This window comes from Pan paniscus, chromosome 10 (genome assembly GCF_029289425.2).
Source record: "Pan paniscus chromosome 10, NHGRI_mPanPan1-v2.0_pri, whole genome shotgun sequence".
NCBI classification, from domain to species: Eukaryota; Metazoa; Chordata; class Mammalia; order Primates; family Hominidae; genus Pan; species Pan paniscus.
In genome coordinates this window covers 13,634,149-13,653,957 of record NC_073259.2, presented here as the reverse complement: position 1 = coordinate 13,653,957, position 19,809 = coordinate 13,634,149, and the positions used below count along the sequence as shown (strand labels likewise).

The 19,809-nt window shown below is 40.9% G+C and overlaps 1 protein-coding gene across 1 annotated transcript; it reads right to left on the bottom strand.

Annotated features, from left to right (window-relative positions):
* Positions 1-264: 264 nt before the first annotated feature.
* On the bottom strand, positions 265-18,195 carry NECAP1 (NECAP endocytosis associated 1). Its single transcript, XM_003811798.7, has 8 exons — positions 15,234-18,195; positions 7,659-7,759; positions 7,396-7,500; positions 5,845-5,926; positions 4,915-5,023; positions 4,645-4,828; positions 2,331-2,433; positions 265-1,992 (listed from the first exon to the last, which is right to left on the bottom strand). The coding sequence occupies exons 1-8, from the start codon at positions 15,326-15,328 to the stop codon at positions 1,944-1,946; spliced, it is 828 nt and encodes a 275-aa protein (XP_003811846.1). The 5' UTR covers positions 15,329-18,195; the 3' UTR covers positions 265-1,943.
* Between the last annotated feature and the right edge of the window lie 1,614 nt (positions 18,196-19,809).

Genomic DNA, 19,809 nt, shown 5'->3' with positions numbered 1-19,809 from the left:
TATAAGAGGTGGCCTAGATCATGAAGATAATTTGAAGCAAATTAAATTAACTGTACCAGAAAATAAATAATGAATATTCATTGATTACACAGAGTGCTCTGTCATTTTAGAACCATGAACACAGAGGTCTAGTCTCAACTTCTTAAAAGCCTTATTTCTTAATAAAGAGTGATATCAATATCCTTTATTACCTACTGGTCCACTTATATTTGGTCAATTAAATTTAAAAGGTAATCAAATAAGCAAATTAAAAGATAAAAGAGACACTTTTTTCATATTTTTAATTACCATTATTGCACCAATACAGCATATGCTTTATATACATATATCTTAAACATTTTCCATTTTTCAGGAATTCAAATACATAATATATTATCATCTTGAGAATACAAAGAACACAACATGGAGGAAGATTGAGAAAATAGGTTCCCAGTATTTAGTCACTAGTGATTCCACAGACTTTCCTTTTAGTGTTTTCTATTGGAATTTTAATATGTCCTGCTATGGCTCTGCAAGAATAGAGCTGCCTGGAAAAGGAGGCAATGAAAAGAAAATGGACCCAAAGTCAGAAAAAGTGAAGAAGAGAATCCAGGAAAGTAATATATTTTGAAACTAAACATAAGGACTCCCTTCGGCCAGAGTGTACATACCCAATAGGTGCAAAAAGGAAGCAATGATATCTTCCCATTTCATCCTCAAAATTGCTCGTTTAGAAACAAAATAGAAAGTACCCCATTCACCTAAGAAGCAGAACTTTTTTCACAGCATTGTAAAAGGAATGGCAGGGCAGAGGGAAAGGAAAGTAGTGGGAGAACAACTTGCTTTTAAGATACCCTGGGTGACAGGTATCAAAGCCTTGGGCAAAACCTGTCACAGTAAAGCTGTGACTCTCCAACTTCCTTCACAAATGACAATATACATAACAGCAGCTTTCTATTAAAGAACTACATGAACTGAAAAGAAATGTTTATGGAAAGGGGCCAGATACCCAGGCAGCAAGGCAATGAGGATACTAAACAAGAGTTAAGTGCTTTCAACCTCTCTGCTCTACAGATCAGGTTAAAAACTCTAAACCCTTCAACTTTAGGTCAAAGAACAGGGCAAATACAAATTAATGCCATGCTTCAAATGCAGCAACCAGATGGAGCTGCAAGAAATTAAACACTCCTATAGACTATCACTTGGAAAGCACAGCCTCTTGAACCTCCTTCATTACAGAGACACCCACTGATCAAAGATGTTACACAATTCACTCAACAAACAGAAAAGAGTAGTGGAGGTGCCACCAACACAACCCTCTTATCATAGAAAGAGACATGTAAACACACAAGAGGGTGATGGAGCTGCACCCAGCACTGGATGTTCACTGAGTACAATAAGCCTGAAGGAGACTACACAGCAGAGACCCAGGAAATAGGTCTTTCTCCATATCTACCCCTATCAAAATTCTGAATTTGTAAACACTGAGGTGAGCCTGTCCATTTTTAGTCCTGGGTTAGTGGAGAAGGAAGTTGCAAGGTTTTTGACTCCCCTGAAATTGCTAAATAGGGCTTCACAAAGAGGCACACAAGGGTCATGAGATGATTTTGAAATAAGTTAAAGAATTTAAAAGATGAGACAAATTTTACAGATGTTAGAGGTCATTCCCCCTCAAACAGACGCTGGCCTTTTAAGCCCTGCATAGTCAGCCAAAACTATGATAAGATCCACTAGTCCCCTACCTTGGTACTAAGCAGGAGATAACAGATACTTTCTTGGCTGTACAAGTAACAACACAGGGGAGTGACATAAACCAGCTTGAATGTGATGGAGAAGCTATGAAAAAGATTTTCCAGTCATTCTGGTTCTGGGGAGGAAATGGGTTCCTAACTTCCCTCACAGATTGGTGCCCTCAAGGTCATTTTTATTCCTCAAGTCTGTCCTTAATGTCCTGCCAATGCCATTCAGAACTGGACCCAGTTGGATGGCTGTGGTGCCTGGTTTGGAACAGAGCTGCAAGACAGGAGAATAGAGAAAGCCAGAGACATAATATTAGGATAACAACTCCATTCTTTACTTAATAGTTTCTAAGAAATCACTGCCTAGAATTTCCAAAACCACACTTCATGGCAATTCTACTTACAAAGACCTGAAATATCCCACTCAAACCTCATCCTACAGCTTTTTTGTCCCCCCATTCCAAGCACTACTATATTTCCTTCACTAGAACTCCTCCAAAAGACTCTATGTGACCTGCATATCCATTGCTTCTCCAGATCAAAGATTTCAATTGACTGTACATATCTCCTACACCCTGATTGAGAGTATGCTAGTTTCACTATGCCCATTACCTGGATGCAGTGCTGAAGTCTCCCCACAAGTCATTGCTTGCAGAAACTGGAGTTGGTGCTGGTGTCGTGACAGGAGCAGGAGAATCCAAATCTAAAAGGATATCTAAACACAAGGTAAGAAAAGAAAAAAGAAAAACATAATCAAAATCTTGGAGATGAGAATTTATGTTTGCACAAAAAATCTGTATACAAATGCCACGGCAGCTTTATTCATAATGGTCAAAAACTGTAAACAACCTAGATGTCATTCCATGGGCAACAGTTACACACACTGGTATATCCATACCATGGAATACTATTCAGCAATAAAAAGAAACAGACTATTGATATACACAACTTGAAAGAATCTCAAGGGAATTATGCTGAGTGGGAAAAGCCTGTCCCAACGGTTACATGCTGTATGATTCCTTTCATAGAACATTCCTGAAGTGACAACATTATAAAGATGGAGAACAGACTGGTGATTGCCAAGCGTTAGGAATGGGGGAAGAAAGGATGAGAGGGAGATGGGTGTGGTTGTGTAAGGTTGACACAGGGGATCTTTGTAGTGATGAAACTGTTCTATAACCTGAAATGATGGTGGATCCATGAACCTACACATGACAAAACTGCAAAGAACTGGCCAGATGCAGTGGCTCACACCTGTAATCCCAGCATTTTAGGGGGCCAAGGCAGGAGGATCACTGAAGTCCAGAAGTTCAAGGCCAGCCTGGGCAACGTAGTGAGACTCTGTTGCTACAAAAATTAAAAAATTAGCTTGGTGTGGCAGTGTGCACCTGTAGTCCCAGATGTTTGGGAGGCTGACGCAGAAGGATCTCTTGAGCCCAGGAGTTTGAGGCTGCAGTGAGCTATGACTGCACCACTGTACTCTAGCCTGGGCAACAGTGTGAGACCCTATCTCAAAAAATAACAAAAAATCCTGCATAGAACTAAATATACAGATCCACACAAATATACACAGATGAGAACATGTAAAATGGTGTAAGCTGAGTAAGATGAGAAAGTGGTATCAACATCAATTTTTCATTTGTGATACTTGACAATAGTTCCACAAAATATTACCAATTGAGGGAAACTGGGAAAAGGGTAAACAGGATCTCTTCATATTATTTCTTACAACTGCATGTTAATCTACGATTATCTCAAAATAATAATTTAATTTAAAAAAAATCTTAGATACTATCCCCAGTGGCTTCTGGCAACACTTACCAAAAGAAGCAGGCTATAATATTTTCACCTCAAAAATTCCAGAAAGAGAAAGCTTACCCTTACTAATCAATTCAACAAATTATCTGCACTGTCCAATACATTAAGTTAAAATTCTCAGATTCTAAGATACAGTTCTCTAATCTCAGAAAAATTCTTTTCTCAGTTCTGATGCTCTCATTTTTCAAATGAGAAGATATAACCATATTTATTCTTTCTCCCACCAAACAGAAAGAAAGAATGAAAGTGTATGGACAAACCTAGATATCTTCTTTTCTCCCAATTGCTCTTGTGAAGAAATGGGAAGGTTTAAGAAATAACATTTACTAAATGGCTACTATGTTCCAAGTGCTATGCTAGGTGCTGTCAATCATTTAACCCTCATGACCTTGGGATGGTAATTATTTTATCTATTTATTTATTTATGTTTGTTTCTTTGTTTTTTTATGAGACAAGGTCTCACTCTGTCACCCACACTGGAGTACAGTGGCACAGTCATGGTTCACTGCAGCCTCCCAGACTCAAGCCATCCTCCCACCTCAGCCTCCCAAATAGCTGGGTCTACAGGCGTGCATCACCACGTCCAACTAATGTTTGTATTTTTTTTGTAGAGATGGGATTTCATCATGTTGCCCAGGCTGATCTCAAACTCCTAAGCTTAAGCAATCCCAGCCTCCCAAAGTGCTGGGATTACAGGCGTGAGCCAAGGTCCCCGGCTGGGGTGGTTTTACATCTCCAGTTTGTAGATAAGGAAATTGAAACTCAAAAAACTTAAGTAATGTTTACCAAGCACATTCAAATATAAAGTAGCAGAGCCATGACCAAAATCTTGGTCCATCTGACTCAAAAGCTTATAAGCATCTAACCAAGAAAAAAATGAAGGAAATTGTCATTTTAATAAGCAAATATTTTCTGCCAAAGAACCTATGAGATACTATGACTCTTAGTTCACTAGAAAAGCTTTGATTCCTTGCTAGAAGCTGCCAGAATCACCTTGTCAGTACCATGAGCTATTTCATAGCAAAAACATTAACTCTCCTTGACAAACAGGTGTTGCTTAATTAAAACATAAGATTGGATTTCTCAAAATTAGAAGTACTAGATTTACCTGCATCACTGCCTCCATGGTTAGATTTCGGAATGGGTGGTGGGGTGACATGATTGCTGATGGCAACTGAGGAGGATGGTGGGGGAATAGTGACTTTGCCTCCTGGCGGGGGTGGGAGTAAGCTCAGACCCCCACCCCTTGCAGTCCTGGGCTTAGAAGCACCTCCTTTCTTGTTTGTAATGTTCTACAAAGAAAAAAAGAAGAGCAAGAGAAAGATGTCATAGGCTTATGGAAGCACAGGAAAACAAAATTTTTAAAAACCATACTCACCCCGATACTCAACTTGATGGTTTGTCCTTCCTTGAAGCCCAGATCCAACTTAGGACGAGCATCCATTTCTTGAGATTCCTTGGAAATCTCAGATTCCTGCTTTACCCACCTTTGGGAACACAGCAAGTTATCTTAGTTTGAGATTTCCTGAAAGCAGAGTCTGACATACAAATTTGGGTGTATTTACTTTTATGAAATGAGATTCCAGAAAACACAGTGAGAGATAAAAAAGAGTGAGAAACAGAAGGGAAAAAAGCCAAGAAAGAAAACAACTGGGGTTCAATTCCACTGGGGACTCTCTGAGAAATCTCACAGAATACGTATTAGAATTGCCCCTTCCAGAAGGATGGTATTTAGCCACCAATTCCCATTCCCCACAGTTGAGGGCTGCTCCTGAGGGGGTGTTAGTTTCTTAGTCTTTCCAAGTTAAAGCTTGCTCTTAGCCTTCTATAACTTCAGAGTCCTAAGGCAGAAAAGGAGAGATATGCTTGCTCTTGAGGTAGGAAGCTGACAGTGTGCACAGTGCTGTCAACCACAGCTGCACCAAAATCAAGTGGGCTAAAGAAATGTTGCAAAAGTCACAAAACATGTCAGCTACATAAGGTAACAAGAGTGGCACACGACTCCCCACATAAAGCCCTGCTGTTACCATAGGCCTCCCTCTACCCCCTAAAAGATGGGGCAAATTCGACAGAGCATCATTTCAAACTACTGCACAAGGGATCTGAAACATATTGCAGGCTATAAGGAAAGGAAACAGAATAGATACAAAGATGACCTAAGGAAACAAAAGTGAATGGGGAGATTTATATTCACAATGAAATAGTTTAAGAAATAAAGAAACCAGGAGGAAGAGATACTGCCCATTCATGTGAGAAGCAGCATTCCTATAAGCATTCAGCCTCGTAACTAAGGACAAGCTTCACTCACTTGAAGTGATCCTGCAAGGAGACATTAAAGTCGAAGGCATCTCCCCGATCTGTGAAGCCAATGCCAATGAAAGCACTGCGCCCTGTGGAAAACGTAGGAAGACTCGACTAGGAAGTATCCTCTATGGCAGGAGCCCCCAACCCCCGGCACCAGTCTGTGGCCTGTTAGAAACCAGGCCATGCAGCAGGAGGTGAGTTGCACACGAGAGAGCAAAGCTTCATTGTATTTACAGCCGCTCCCCGTCACTTGCATGACCACCTGAGCTCTGCCTCCTGTCAGATCAGTGGCAGCATTAGATTCTCAGAGGGGTGTGAACCCTACTGTGAACTGCACATGTGAGGGATCTAGGTTATGAGCTCCCTATGAGAATCCGATGCCTGATGATCTGTCACTGTCTCCCATCACCCCCGTCTAGTTGCAGGAAAACAAGCCCAAGGCTCCCACTGATTCTACATTATAGTGAGTTGTATAATTATTTCATTATACATTACAATGTAATAATAATAGAAATAAAGTGTACAATAAATGTGATGCACTTGAATCATCCTGAAACCATCCCCTAATGCCGGTCTGTGGAAAACTGTCTTCCACAAAACGGGTCCCTGGTGCCAAAAAGGTTGAGGACTGCTGCTCTATGGCAAATTTTGCCCAATGAAAATATAACAGTCACCCTAACTAGACAAAGTCTGAATGTGAAATATCTTCTCATAGACCAAGAGTCGATAAACTACATAGAGCCCATAGGCTTTATCCTGCCATAGCCTGGTTTTGTAGAAAAAGTTTCATGGAACATAGTGGTATCAAGGTGTTTACATATTTTCTACAGTGATTTCACACTACAACAGCAAAACTGAGTAGTTGCAACAGAGGCCACCTGACCTGCAAAACCTAAAATATTTATTATTTGTCTGTTTGCCAACCTCTGTTATAGACCATGGAGAAAAGAGTAAGAATAACTGCCCCACACGTAAGATGATTCAAGATAGTCCCAACAAAAACTACCACGAACAATAAACGGGCAAAAAGTGTTCATTCTTTTTTTTTTTTTGAGATGGAGTTTCGCTCTTGTTGCCCAGGCTGGAGTGCAATGGCATGATCTCGGCAACCTCCACTTCCCCAATTCAAGTGATTCTCCTGTCTCAGCCACCCGAGTAGCCGGGATTACAGGCACCTGCCACCACGCCTGGCCAATTTTTTTATTTTCAGTAGCGACGGGGTTTCATCATATTGGTCAGGCTGGCCTGGAACTCCTGACCTCAGGTGATCCACCCACCTCGGCCTCCTAAAGTGCAAAATGTGCTAATTCATTTGTTAGATATGTGTTTTTCATTTATTTAAGTCTACATATGAATTACCACATCTTGAACTCGTGCTTATCTATTACAAATAACATGTTAATACTTTTCCTTTAGCAACTATAGCAACTTTAGAGAAAGGGAAGAAAAAATGAAGTAAACCAAAGAAAGATAAAGGCAATCGGAAACACTTTTCATGGCTGTGCATTCACCTGTTTTCCTAACTTCGTTCCACTCAAAATCCCAGTTCTCTTACCAGTACCATCCTGGATCCGGATTACAAAGTAGCGGCTAGAATCTGTCACTGTCTCCACAGCAATACCAGGATATTGTTCTACTGGTGCCTGAGCAAAGAGCTCCCCTGACAGATAAGAGAAAGACTTTTTTGAGTAAAGCAAGCCAAAATCCAGAACCCCAATTAACAAGCAGTATTTCCATTCCAGTCCCCAAATTGAAGGTACTTATAAAAGCACACCAAATTAATATTCTTAATGTTAGAGGGTCACCCGCAAAGATTACCTGAAACTTTATCCTCGAGTTTGATATAGGCAGTCTTCCCTTTTGAAGTGATTCGGAGGCGACCAGTCCAATCAGGCTGGTCTAATTTCCAGTCAGAGGCCCTAGGACAGGAAAAGAGGAAGCCTCAGGCACATGTCCTTAATTTACTAACGCCTACCCACAATCTTTGACTGTATTTCTATTTCCCTATCCTGGATTGCCTATTCTTTCTACCTATTAATCAACAAGAATAATTCATGATCTATTTAGATGCCTCATGTTACATACAGTCCAAAGCAAGTAAAAGACAATGCTACTACTTGAGGACTTTGGAGTCCAATAAGCATCATTAAAAAGATGGAAAAGCACGAATAAAAGCAATAAAAAATAAAATTCTGGCCGAGCATGGTGGCTCAAGCCTGTAATCCCAGCACTTTGGGAGGCCAAGGTGGGTGGATCACTTAAGGTCAGGAGTTTGAGACCAGTCTGGCCAACACGGTGAAACCCCGTCTTCTAAAAATACAAAAATTAGCTGGTTATGGTGGCGTGCGCCTGAAATCCCTTGGGAGGCTGAGGCAGAATCAACTGAACCTGGGAGGTGGAGGCTGCAGTGAGCCGAGACTGCGCCACCGCTCTCCAGCCTGGGCGACAGAACGAGACTTGGTCTCAAATAAAGAAATAAATAAAATTTCTCATAACGATGCTATTTTCAAACTATAGATGGTATACTAGATAACCATGCTTTACTAGTCAGATAACAACAAAGTCTACTACATTAAATATCCTAGGTAATGGGAGCCCTCCCAAATCAGTAAATATACTATCTTTCACTGAATTCAATCAATATTTATACAGTACTTATTAGGACAGATGCATCACTGTTCTAAATGCTTAGGATACAACAGCAACCAAAACAAAGATTCCAACCCTCATGAGGCTTACATCCTAACAGAAGATAGAAAATAAAAAAGAAACATAATAAACAGCATAATTAGTATCTTAGAAAGTGGTGAGTTCTAAGGTAAAAAGAAAATGTAGAGGCAAATTAGGAAGATTAAGAAGACAGTGGGAGAATGAACAAGTTGTAGCATTCAAGAGGGTGGTTGGGGTAGGTCTCATTAAGGTGAAATGTGAGCTAAAATGTGAAGCAAGAGAGTTATCCATACAGATGTCTGGGGGAAAAGCATTCTAGACATAAGGAACAGCTAGCCCAAAGGTGCTACGGTGGGGGCATGCCTGGCATGTTTGAGAGACAACAAGGAAGCACTGTGGTTAGAACAGAGGAAGAGACAAGGTGGGAGAGGTAACAGACGGCCAGATCACGCAGGGCCTTGTGGGTCATAGTAACAACTTCAGCTTTCACTCTGAGTGAAAAAAGAGCTATTACAAATTTTAAGCAGAGGTGTGACATGATCTCCCTTATATTCTAAAAAGATTACTACATCTGCTGTCTGGAGAAAAGCTGTAGGGATAAGAGGACTGAAGCAGGGGGATTAGCTAAGAGACTACTGCAGTAATCTAGAAGAGTCACAATGGTAGCAGAAGTGGCTAGATTCTGGATATATTTAGGGCAAAAGCAGCAGGATTTTCTAATGGATTAGATAGGGGATAGAAGCCAAGGACAACTCCAAGGTGTTTAGCCTGAGCAAAGGAGTTGCCAATTATTGAGATGAGAAGGAACACGTCTAGGAAGAAGGATCAGGGATTCAGTTTTAAATATGCTGAGTTTGAGATGTCTAGTAGATTTTCAAGAGATGTAGAGTAGGCAGTAAAATATATGAGACGAGTTCAAGAAAGACATCTGGGCTGGAGATACAAACGGCCATGAAAACATCAGAAATTTATAAAACGTGTTATAATCAACTTGAACAACAACTAAGATTATTTATGATGAATTTTACAAAACATTGTATTTGTGATTTGTTTTGCCAGGAGTATGGAAAACAGATTAGCAAAGTAAAAGTTATTAATAATTCATCTTCTAAGAAACCAAAGACTAATACTTAAAGACTAGAAAAGCAACCATAAGGTATATTTGAACAAGAATGAGTTTAACAAGATGAGAGGTAAAAAGCTGAAAGGAGGAAAATGAAAGTGAAAATTAGCACAGGTTTTGAACAGGATCTGTAAAATAAGTCCTTCCCATTCTCTTCCCTCTTGATTCCCTGCCCTCAAAGACCCTCAAGTACCTAAATCTGATCCAGATTAGAGAGCTCTAAAGTTCCTCATCTATTATATTAATGAGTTATTACTTATTATAATCATGCCACCAAGAGCTCATGTAAATGGGCTATTAAAAATATTAGGAACAGCCAGGCACCGTGGCTCACGCCTATAACCAGCACTTTGGGAGGCCGAGGCAGGAGGACTGCTTGAGCCCAAGAATTTGAGGTTGCAGTGAGCTATGATCGCCCCACTGCACTCCAGCCTGAGCAACAGGGTGAGACCCTGTCTCTAAAAAAAAAAAAAAAAAATTAGGAACAAGTCTATTAAATGTGTTTTTCTTGGACGAGTTCCTTATTTCTCTTGTGTATCTAGTGTCCGATATTTAACAAATTCTGTAAGTAAATGGATATTCATGGCAGCAGATTCCCTCAGCCTTGGGCCTTAGTTCCTTTCCTACTCCAAGACCTAATCTAAAGAACTCTTGATTTTGCTTGTCCTCTGACAATACTTTTAACTTACCTTACAAATTTTCATTTACCTTAGTAATAAAACTTTATATATATATAAATAAAAAACCACTATGATGATTCACAGTAAGATTCCAAATGTACATCTTATTATGTCCTTATAGTAGATATGTGAAATAGGCATGAAAAGCCTGTCATACCTCTCTTTCTCTCTAAATGATGGAAAGGATAACACAGTAAGTAATAATGCCTAACTTCAAAGTCCATTATTCTTTCATTACACTGAAACGCATTATAGAGGTTAATATTGATTTAGCTAAGGGAAGAGGGTAGTGAAGAATATTTTTTTTTTAAAAATAGTTTTATAGGTTGGAAAACTGTTTTCTAACCATTTATTTATTTGTGTGTGTGTGTGTGTGTGTGTGTGTAATAGAGTCTCACTCTTCCACCCAGGCTGGAGTGCAATGGCGCGATCTTGGCTAACTGCAACCTCGGGTTCAAGCAATTCTCTTGCCTCAGCCTCCTGAGTAGCTGAGATTACAGGCACAGGCCACCATGCCCAGCTAATTTCTTTTGTATTTTTAGTAAAGACGGGGTTCCACCAAGTTGGCCAGGCTGGTCTCAAACTCCTGACTTCAGGAAATCCACCCGCCTTGGCCTCCCCAAGTGCTGGGATTACAGGAGTGAGCCACCGCACCCAGATTGTTTTCTAAGCATTTGTAAGTTTCCTTTTTGTTTGTTTTGAGACGGAGTCCTGCTCTGTCGCCTAGGCTGGAGAGCAGTGGCATGATCTCAGCTCATTGCAACCTCCGCCTCCCGGGTTCAAACAATTCTACTGCCTCAGCCTCCCAGGTAGCTGGGACTACAGGTGTGCGCCACCACGGCTGGCTAAGTTTTTTGTATTTTTGTAGAGACGGGGTTTCACCATGTTGGCCAGGCTGGTCTGGAACTCCTGACCTTAAGTGATCCCTGCACCTCGGCCTCCCAAAGTCCTGGGATTACAGACATGAGCCACCGCACTCAGCCTGATAAGTTTCTTGTCAACCCAAATTTTCCTTCCCATAGTCTAGAAGTCTGGTCAGGGAAAGTCTGGGAACGAACAGCTTACACTAGGTGAATTAAAATCAATTATTCTCTTTAATCTTACCAGTCACTCAAAGGAAAAATTCCTCCTGCTTTCTAAAAAGCCCAGTTTGTCCTTTAATGTCAGCCTAGAGAATAAATCCTGCTTATAATATAAAGTGGGTTCTGGTAAATAAGAAAGATTATGCAAACAAAAAGAAAACCAGCATTTATCAAGCATTTATTATGTGCCAGGCATTATGCCCATTCTTGTGAAAATTAAGTGAAAGCGCCAGGCGCAGTGGCTCATGCCTGTAATCCCAGCACTTTGGGAGGTTGACGTGGGTGGATTGCCTGAGGCCAGGAGTTCAAGACCAGCCTGGCCAACATGGTGAAACCCCATCTCTACTAAAAATACAAAAAATTAGCCAAGCATGGCAGCGCACATCTGTAATCTCAACTACTCAGGAGGCTGAGGCACGAGAATCACTTGAATCTGGGAGGCAGAGATTGCAGTGAGCCATGATCACACCATTGCACTCCAGCCTGGGTGACAAAGCGAGACTCTGTCTCAACAAAAAAAAAAAAAAAAAAGAAGATTAAGTGAGAGGATCCTACAAGGTAAGTACAGTTATAGTCATTTTTACAAATGAAGAAACTAACATTCAAAAGTGGTGATTTGCCAAAGGTAACCCAGCAAATAAATATCGTTATTCAAACTTAATTCCGCTCTCTTCATGTACTGTACTAAAAAAGTGATTGATGATAAGGTGCCTCTTGGAGGATAAAAAATGCCAATAGACATGGAAAACACAGAAGGATAACAGGAAAAAGAGGAAAATTAAGAAACTGCTTTAATGGCTCAGTGCAGTTAACTGATGTAAGTATAAAGGTTGTGGAAAACTAGGAAGTGAAGATAGAGAAGATGGGTGAGAGGGGAGGTGTTTTAAAAAGCTTGAAGTAGGCCGGGTGCGGTGGCTCACGCCTGTAATCCCAGCACTTTGGGAGGCCAAGGCAGGCGGATCACGAGGTCAAGAGTTTGAGACCAGCCTGGCCAACACAGTGAAACCCCGTCTCTACTAAATATACAAAAATTAGCCGGGCATAGTGGCATGTGCCTGTAGTCCCAGCTACTTGGGAGGCTGAGGCAGGAAAATCACTTGAACCGGGGAGGCGGAGGTTGTGGCGAGCTGAGATTGCGCCAGTGCACTCCAGCCTGGGCAACAGAGCCAGACTCCATCTCAAAAAAAAAAAAACTTCAAGAAAAAGAATATAATCCCACTTCAATGTGTATCATATCCTTTAGGAGTCTTAACTCCTAAAGTTGGAAGTAATGAGCTATTTGACCTTATTTAACAGTTCAATCAATGCCACTTTATGTGATTAGGTTTCTCTGTGTAATCTACTGATTTCTTCTTTCAGTCAACATTTACAGGGTGCCCAAAGTGTACCAGATACTGTGCTAGACCCTGGGAATATAAAGTTAAAAAGATCTCAAGTTGTTCACAGTCTAGCCTGCAGAAAAAAGGAGACTAAACAATCCATTATACAATCCATTGTAATCTATTACAATACAAAATGAAGAGCCCTGGAATAGAGATAAGAATAAAGTGCTATGCAGCAACAGAAAACCAAACACCACATGTTCTCACTCACAAGTGGGAGTTGAACAGTGAGAACGCATGGACACAGGGAGGGGAACAACACCCACTGGGGCCTCTCGGGGGAGGGGCGAGGATGACAGGTTGATAGGTGCAGCAAACCACCATGGCACATGCATACCTATGTAACAAAACTGCACATTCTGCACATGTATCCCAGAACTTAAAGTAAAAAAGAAAAAGAAAAAGGTGCTATGGAAGCACACAGGGTGCATATCTACACCAGAATGGAAGGGTCACATAGGGCCTCCCAAAGAAGGTGATGTTTAAGTGACTCATATAGTACCTGTAACTACCATCTAAAAGCATGTTGATTTCTACTTAGGGTCAGTTTGGGGTCCAACTAAAAGCTTATTTAAAACAGAACTGCTACCTCTTTGCCAAAGGTGCAACCCACAGGGCCCAGTGCACAGGTCAGCAAGCATAAAAATATTGATTCATGATGAATAAAACCCCAGTAAGGGGCAAAATAACAGACATAAGGAGAGGGTAACTTTTCAGCCAAGGTAATGATAAATGCCAGGAGGAAAAATCACAATGATGATGTGGGTCAGAGAGAAGAATAAGAACAGTATCTTGGCCAGGTGCAGTGGCCCACACCTGTAATTTCAACATTTTGGGAGGCTGTGGCAGGAGTTCAAGAGGCCAGGAATTCGAGACCAGCCTGGGAAATATATCAAGATCCTGTCTACACAAAAAAAATTAAAAATTAGCCAGGCATGGTGAGGCAATGCCTGTAGCCCTAGCAACTTGGGAGGCTGAGGTAGGAGGATCCCTTGTGCCCAGGAGTACACAGCTGCTGTGAGCTGTGATTGCACCACTGCACTCCAGCCTGGATGATAGAATGAGACCCTGCCTGTCTAACAAAAAAAAAAAAAAAAAAAAAAAAAAAAAACGACAGCTGGGCGTGGTGTCACGCGTGTAATCCCAGTACTATGGGAGGCCAAGGTGGGCAGATCACAAGGTCAGGAGTTCAAGACCAGCCTGGCCAAATTGGTGAAACCCCATCTCTACTCAAAATACAAAAATTAGCCAGGTGTGGTGGTGCATGCCTGTCATCCCAACTATTCAGGAAGCTGAAGCAGGAGAATCGCTTGAACCCAGGAGGCGGAGGTTGCAGTGAGCTGAGATTGCAGTGAGCCATTGCGCTCCAGCCTGGGCAACAAAGTGAGACTACATCTCAAAAAAAAAAAAAAAAAAAAAAAAAGAACAAACAAATAGTATTTGTAACTGCTTTATTGCATTTCCTACATTCTTTCACATCCATTATATGATTTAATTTTACTCTCCCAAAAACCCTTGTTAAGCACATTATTAAGAGCGCAGGTATCATCACTAACAGGTTTTTTTTTTTCTATTTTACACATGAGAAAATTGAGGCTTGGAAAGGGCTCACACTCATATTGTTTAACATGAAGCCCAGTGAACTGTCTTTCAACTACATAATGTCCTATAGCATCCTCAGAACCTCACAATCATTGGATTACAAGGTAGGTAGTTAGGCCCAACAGAGAAAAATGCTGTCTCAACTTTGGAGGGAAAAGGTGTAGGAGAGGTTAAGAAGGGAGGTAGGGAAGGAAGACAGAAAATACTATATAATCATCAAGAAAATACAATGAGAAGAAACAGAATGAACAACCGTTGTAAAGCTTATGATCATAACCTTTGCTCACTGGTAAAACTGCTGAAGGAAAAACCGAATGGTGGATGATGACAGTTGGTGACGAAATTGACAACAGTACAAAAAATAAATTAGATAATCCAGAGTGGCAAGCAACACGATTACCCATAAATGTGCACGGGGAACTGGAAAGGTGTGTGTGTGTGTGTGTGTGTGTGTGTGTGTGTGTGTGTGAGAGAGAGAGAGAGAGAGAAAGGATGAGGATGATAAGCTGAAGGACGCAGGGAAGAGCGAATGAAAGGGGACTGGCGATGGAGCAAGCACGACTGAAAGTGGATGATGGGGAGCAGATGGGTGCCCCAGGGGATTACGGGGGAGGCAGAGTGGAATAACGCAGAGTGGTAATTTAAAAAAAAAAAAAAAAAACGGCAGAAATATGGTGATGACAGTCCAGAGTGGAGATGGAGCAGGTGGTCAGGGAGATGACAACCCAGGTAGGGAGGCTAGCAAGGTGACAATACAGAGGTAGTAGTGGCAGGGACGGACAGCGTGCTAGCTGAGAAGGAAGCTGTCATCTGCGACAGAGTACGCGTGTGCGGCAGCGCCTCGGGGTTCGTACCTGTAACCGCGGTTGGAGGCCCGGGGCGGAATCCGGTAGACGCTGACGTCTGGCTTCACACACAGCACGGACTCGTACTCCAACTCGGTCGCCATCTTGGGTCCGCTGTCCGCGCTGCCGGGGGCGAAACGTAAGACCGGAGGCGGAGCACGGGAGGCGGAGATGCAAAGCGCGACAACTTCTGTTGCGTCACTTCCGCGCGAGTTCAAGTTAGTTTCTGAGATTAACCTTTTCGGTGACGCGGGGAGCCATATTGAAACCTGGAAACGATGAGGCTGCACGGCTCACCATCTTGGATAATGGCAAAGATGGCCTCCAAGGGCGTGACTCTCGTTATGGAAATCTCTGTCCTGAAGAGGTGCTTACGAAAAGCGCCATCTTACTCTAGGCAGGTGCCTGGAGTGTCCTACGAGGACGAGGACCATATTGAATCGTGACGGATTTTCTTACAGGAGTCACTTCCTAACTGTAGTCTCCTGGCAGAAAAGAGGCAACCTCCAGCCGGTAATCCCAGACGAGGTACCTGCAGAGAATGATGTATGATCTGGTCATAGACACCGTGGATTTCAACTCTCCAGAGTCTAAACGCTGAAAACACCCAACTTGATTTAGTGCCTCACACTCTTTATCTCCGATTTTTCAGGACGACACCTGTTAAAATGTTTTGCCACACTTTCGGCGTGTATTCCGATTATCTTTTTGGAAAATTTGATCCTGTTAAATAGACTATACGTGGGATCAACCCAATTCCTGATAAAATCGGAAGCATAATGAACTATCTAATGGCCTATATTAGCTCCCAGTTCTATTATAATGATAAATGCTACCGAACTCTCACCATAAATATGCTTTTTCTGCGCCCCAAAGGTAAACTTAACCACAACACCCTGACAGTACAGATAGCAAGTGGCAAAACTGAGACAGAAACTCAAGCCCGCCTCATTACAACAGCAGCAGTCTTCACCGCTGCTGGAGCTGGCAAGGTCACCAAGTCTGCCCAGAAAGCTCAGAAGGCTAGATGAATATCATCCCTAATACCTGCCACCCCACTCTTAATCAGTGGTGGAAGAACGGTCTCAGAACTGTTTGTTTCAATTGGCCATTTAAGTTCAGTAGTAAAAGACTGGTTAATGAAAACAATGCATCGTAAAACCTTCAGAAGGAAAGGAGAATGTTTTGTGGACCACTGGTTTTCTTTTTTGCGTGTGGCAGTTTTAAGTTATTAGTTTTTTAAATCAGTACTTTTTAATGGAAACAACTTATCCAAAAATTCGTCACAGAATTTTGAGACCCATTAAAAAAGTTTAATGAGAAAAAAAAAAAAGCAAACCTGCCTCTAATTTGTCTGCTCCACCTCGGAAAGTGATATCTTAAATTTCAAAAAGAATTACAATATTTATCCCTGGCGAGGACGTGAGGAACAGTCTAATCTCATACACTGTTGGCAGGAATGTAAATTGGCACGGCATTTTTAAAAGGGAAATTAACAGAATTTATCAAAATATTAATTGGACGTAATCTTCAATTTAGCAGTTTCACTAATAAGTATTGTAGAGAAATCCTTATATGCACAAAAAAGTATGTACAATAATACTACAGCATTGTTTGTAATAGTGAAAAAAATGGAAACAAAATGACCATCTATCAATGGGAAATGGTTAATGGTATATCTATTACTATGAGATGTTTTGAACTAAAGGGTTAGCCATTGAAAGAGATCCAAGATTTTTTAAAGCCAACTGCAAAAAACATACAGCATTATCAACTTTTGTCGAAACACCCCAAAATTATATATGCATGCATGTAAATGCATTGAGAAGGCTTTCAAAGGATATAAGGCTAAGTGGGGGAAAGAAACTTATTTTCTCCTCCATATATTTCTCTGTTGTTTAAGATTTATATAGCTATTATTGTCACTGAATACATGTTAAAAGAAAAATAAAGACAGAAAAGTGGTTTATTACTTGTTGTTCCTTATTTCTGACCCTATGATCTCATCTGAAGCCTAGGTCATATGACTACACCACATTGTACCTCTTTTTTTTCCTCTGTTCTGTGTTATCACTGGCAATCATTTTTGGAGGATTCTGGCTTCTGGTTCACCTTCTTACTAGTTTATACTCTTCCTCTTCTCCCAAAGCTTTTAGAGATTTCAAAGCCCATATAGTTAACTCTTCCTAGCCATACAATCTCTTGACATAAATTCTAACTATCTTTACCTCTCTTTTCTACCTCACCTGTTTTTCTTCATGTTCTGCACGTTGTTAGCCTTCTCTTTATTCCTCCCATCTCCTTGTTTCGACAGTTCTCTTGCCAGCATCCTTAAGTTTCCTTTCCTCTTTGTCTTTCCATCACAGCCAACCCAAAAGACTCCAGTAGTATATATTCCAACCATCTCCCTCCATCATTCTCCAAAAGCAAATCACACAAGTATAAAGATTGGTGTCCCTAAAAGTTTATGGGTTTGAGTCTCAGCTTTGCCCTTAACACCCAGATTTGCCATTGCTAGTTTTTATTTTCATTCCCTTTAATGGTTGTTCCAAATTTTGCTGCCCTTTCAGGCCTTCAACTCTAAGTCTTCTCCTTTTCTTTCTTGACAGGTAAAACATCTTACTGCTTCCCTAAGAAAATAAAGTTTGTGTGAACTCTCTCAACTTAATGACACCCTATTCATACTCCTATCTGCATCTTCATCTATTCTTTCTCCTATCCACTTGTGTGTGCCCTGGATTCTCCTCAGGGACCAATCTCCTCAGGGACCTGGTTAATCAGTTATCTCCTTTCTTTCCTGTATCTTAAAACTCATTTTCCATTCACCCCTTTCCCTCACCATGTAAGAATATTCAAGTCCTTTCACCTAAAAAAAAAAAAAAACCCTTACTTAACCGTGTTTTTTCTTTATATAAATTTAAATTTCCCTTCTCTTGCTTCATCTCAACAGAAACAGAAAAAAATACAGTCTTCCTCACTCTCACCCATGATGTCCTCTCTAGCTTAACTGATCACATTGCCATAATTTTCCATACATGCCATTTTTATTCATGCTGAACATATTTGTCCAGACTGAAATGCACTTCCCGTTCATTCCTTGGTAAGATGCCTTTAGATCTAATCTAAATATCAATTTATCTCAGAAGTTTTCCTCAACTTCTCTAAATAGAACTGGTAACTGCCTCCTCTATGCTCCCACAACATTTGTACACCTGTTTTAGTTTTTACCACATTGCATTCAACTGCTTGTTGGCATCTCTGTTTTCCAAGGGAAAGAAACAGGTTTGTGTTTTCCCAGTATCTAGCACAGTTTTCAGACTATAGTAAGAACTCTGTATGTTTATTTGCTAAATGAATGATCATTTCAGCCTGCCTTAACAGGGATGATTTGTTCTTTCCCAATCAAAATAATTAAAAATGTCTTGGGCCGGCACAGTGGCTCACGCCTGTAACCTCAGCACCTTGGGAGGCTGAGGCAGGCAGATCACTTGAGGTCAGGAGTTCAAGACCAGCCTGGCTAACATGTTGAAACCCTGTCTCTACTGAAAATACAAAAACTAGCTGGGCATAGTGGTGCATGCCTGTAATGCCAGCTACTTGGGAGGCTAAGGCAGGAGAATTGCTAGAACCCAGGAGACGGAGGTTGCAGTGAGTCAAGATCATGCCACTGCACTCCAGCCTGGGCTACTGAATGAGACTCCGTATCAAAATAAAATAAAATAAAATAAAATAATTAAAAATGTCTTGTCTTGAACTTATCTTTGCCCACCACCGGGGGGTAGTAGCTACACAGCTCACAGGTTCTGGGCTGAGTAGACTGTGCTAAAAGTCAAGCTAGTGTTCTTGTATGTGGCTTTGTAAGTATATGATTTAACCAAGTTTAACAAAAGCTTGTTTTTTTAAATGCATTGTTGAAATTCATGGAGGCCTTACCCATCTCAAATCTTGGTCACTTTTAGATGTCATTTAAATATGAAAATAACTTATGGTTTTCTTAACTTAGCCCTACCAGTAACATATTTCCCAGCTCTTCTTTACGCACACACAAAAAGGTATTTATCACAGATTAAATTCTGACTTATCATTGCTCAGGGTACTGCTATCAATGGTATTTGTTAAAGTATAATTTTCCTAAATCCTGAAGTTGCTACACATGCAGTGGTAATAAAAATTGTAATGAGATTCGAATCATAGTTTACAGGATTTTTTTTAGCTAGAGTGGACCTTAGTAACCTTTTAGTTCAGATCTCATCCAAAGACATAGTTGGTGATGCAGTCAGGATCAGAACTTCATATCTCATGATTTACAAACTAACACTCTTTCCACTGTGAGATAGGTAAGGCCTCCATGAATTTCAACAATTCAAAAAACGAACATTTTTTAAAGTTGAAAACGCTGTGTTGGTCTTACCATGATCTCATATTTCAATCAAATAGCAGTTAAAGTCAGCCATTGACCTAAATCCAGCCATACCTACTCCTTGCTCTGCAGTGTTGTGCTGTAGCTGCTGTGTCAGGTTAAACTGGCTTTGCTTGTAAATTTGACAATCTTCAAATCTGAGGGGTAATGAATTCTAACTTTGAT

Coding starts and splice junctions, on each gene's coding strand:
- NECAP1 (XM_003811798.7), bottom strand. CDS start 15,328: ATGGCGACCGAGTTGGAGTACGAGTCCGTGCTGTGTGTGAAGCCAGAC. Junction 7,501..7,658: donor ACTCGAGGATAAAGTTTCAG/GTAATCTTTGCG, acceptor CTTATCTGTCAG/GGGAGCTCTTTGCTCAGGCA. Junction 1,993..2,330: donor GACTTCAGCACTGCATCCAG/GTAATGGGCATA, acceptor CCTGTCTTGCAG/CTCTGTTCCAAACCAGGCAC.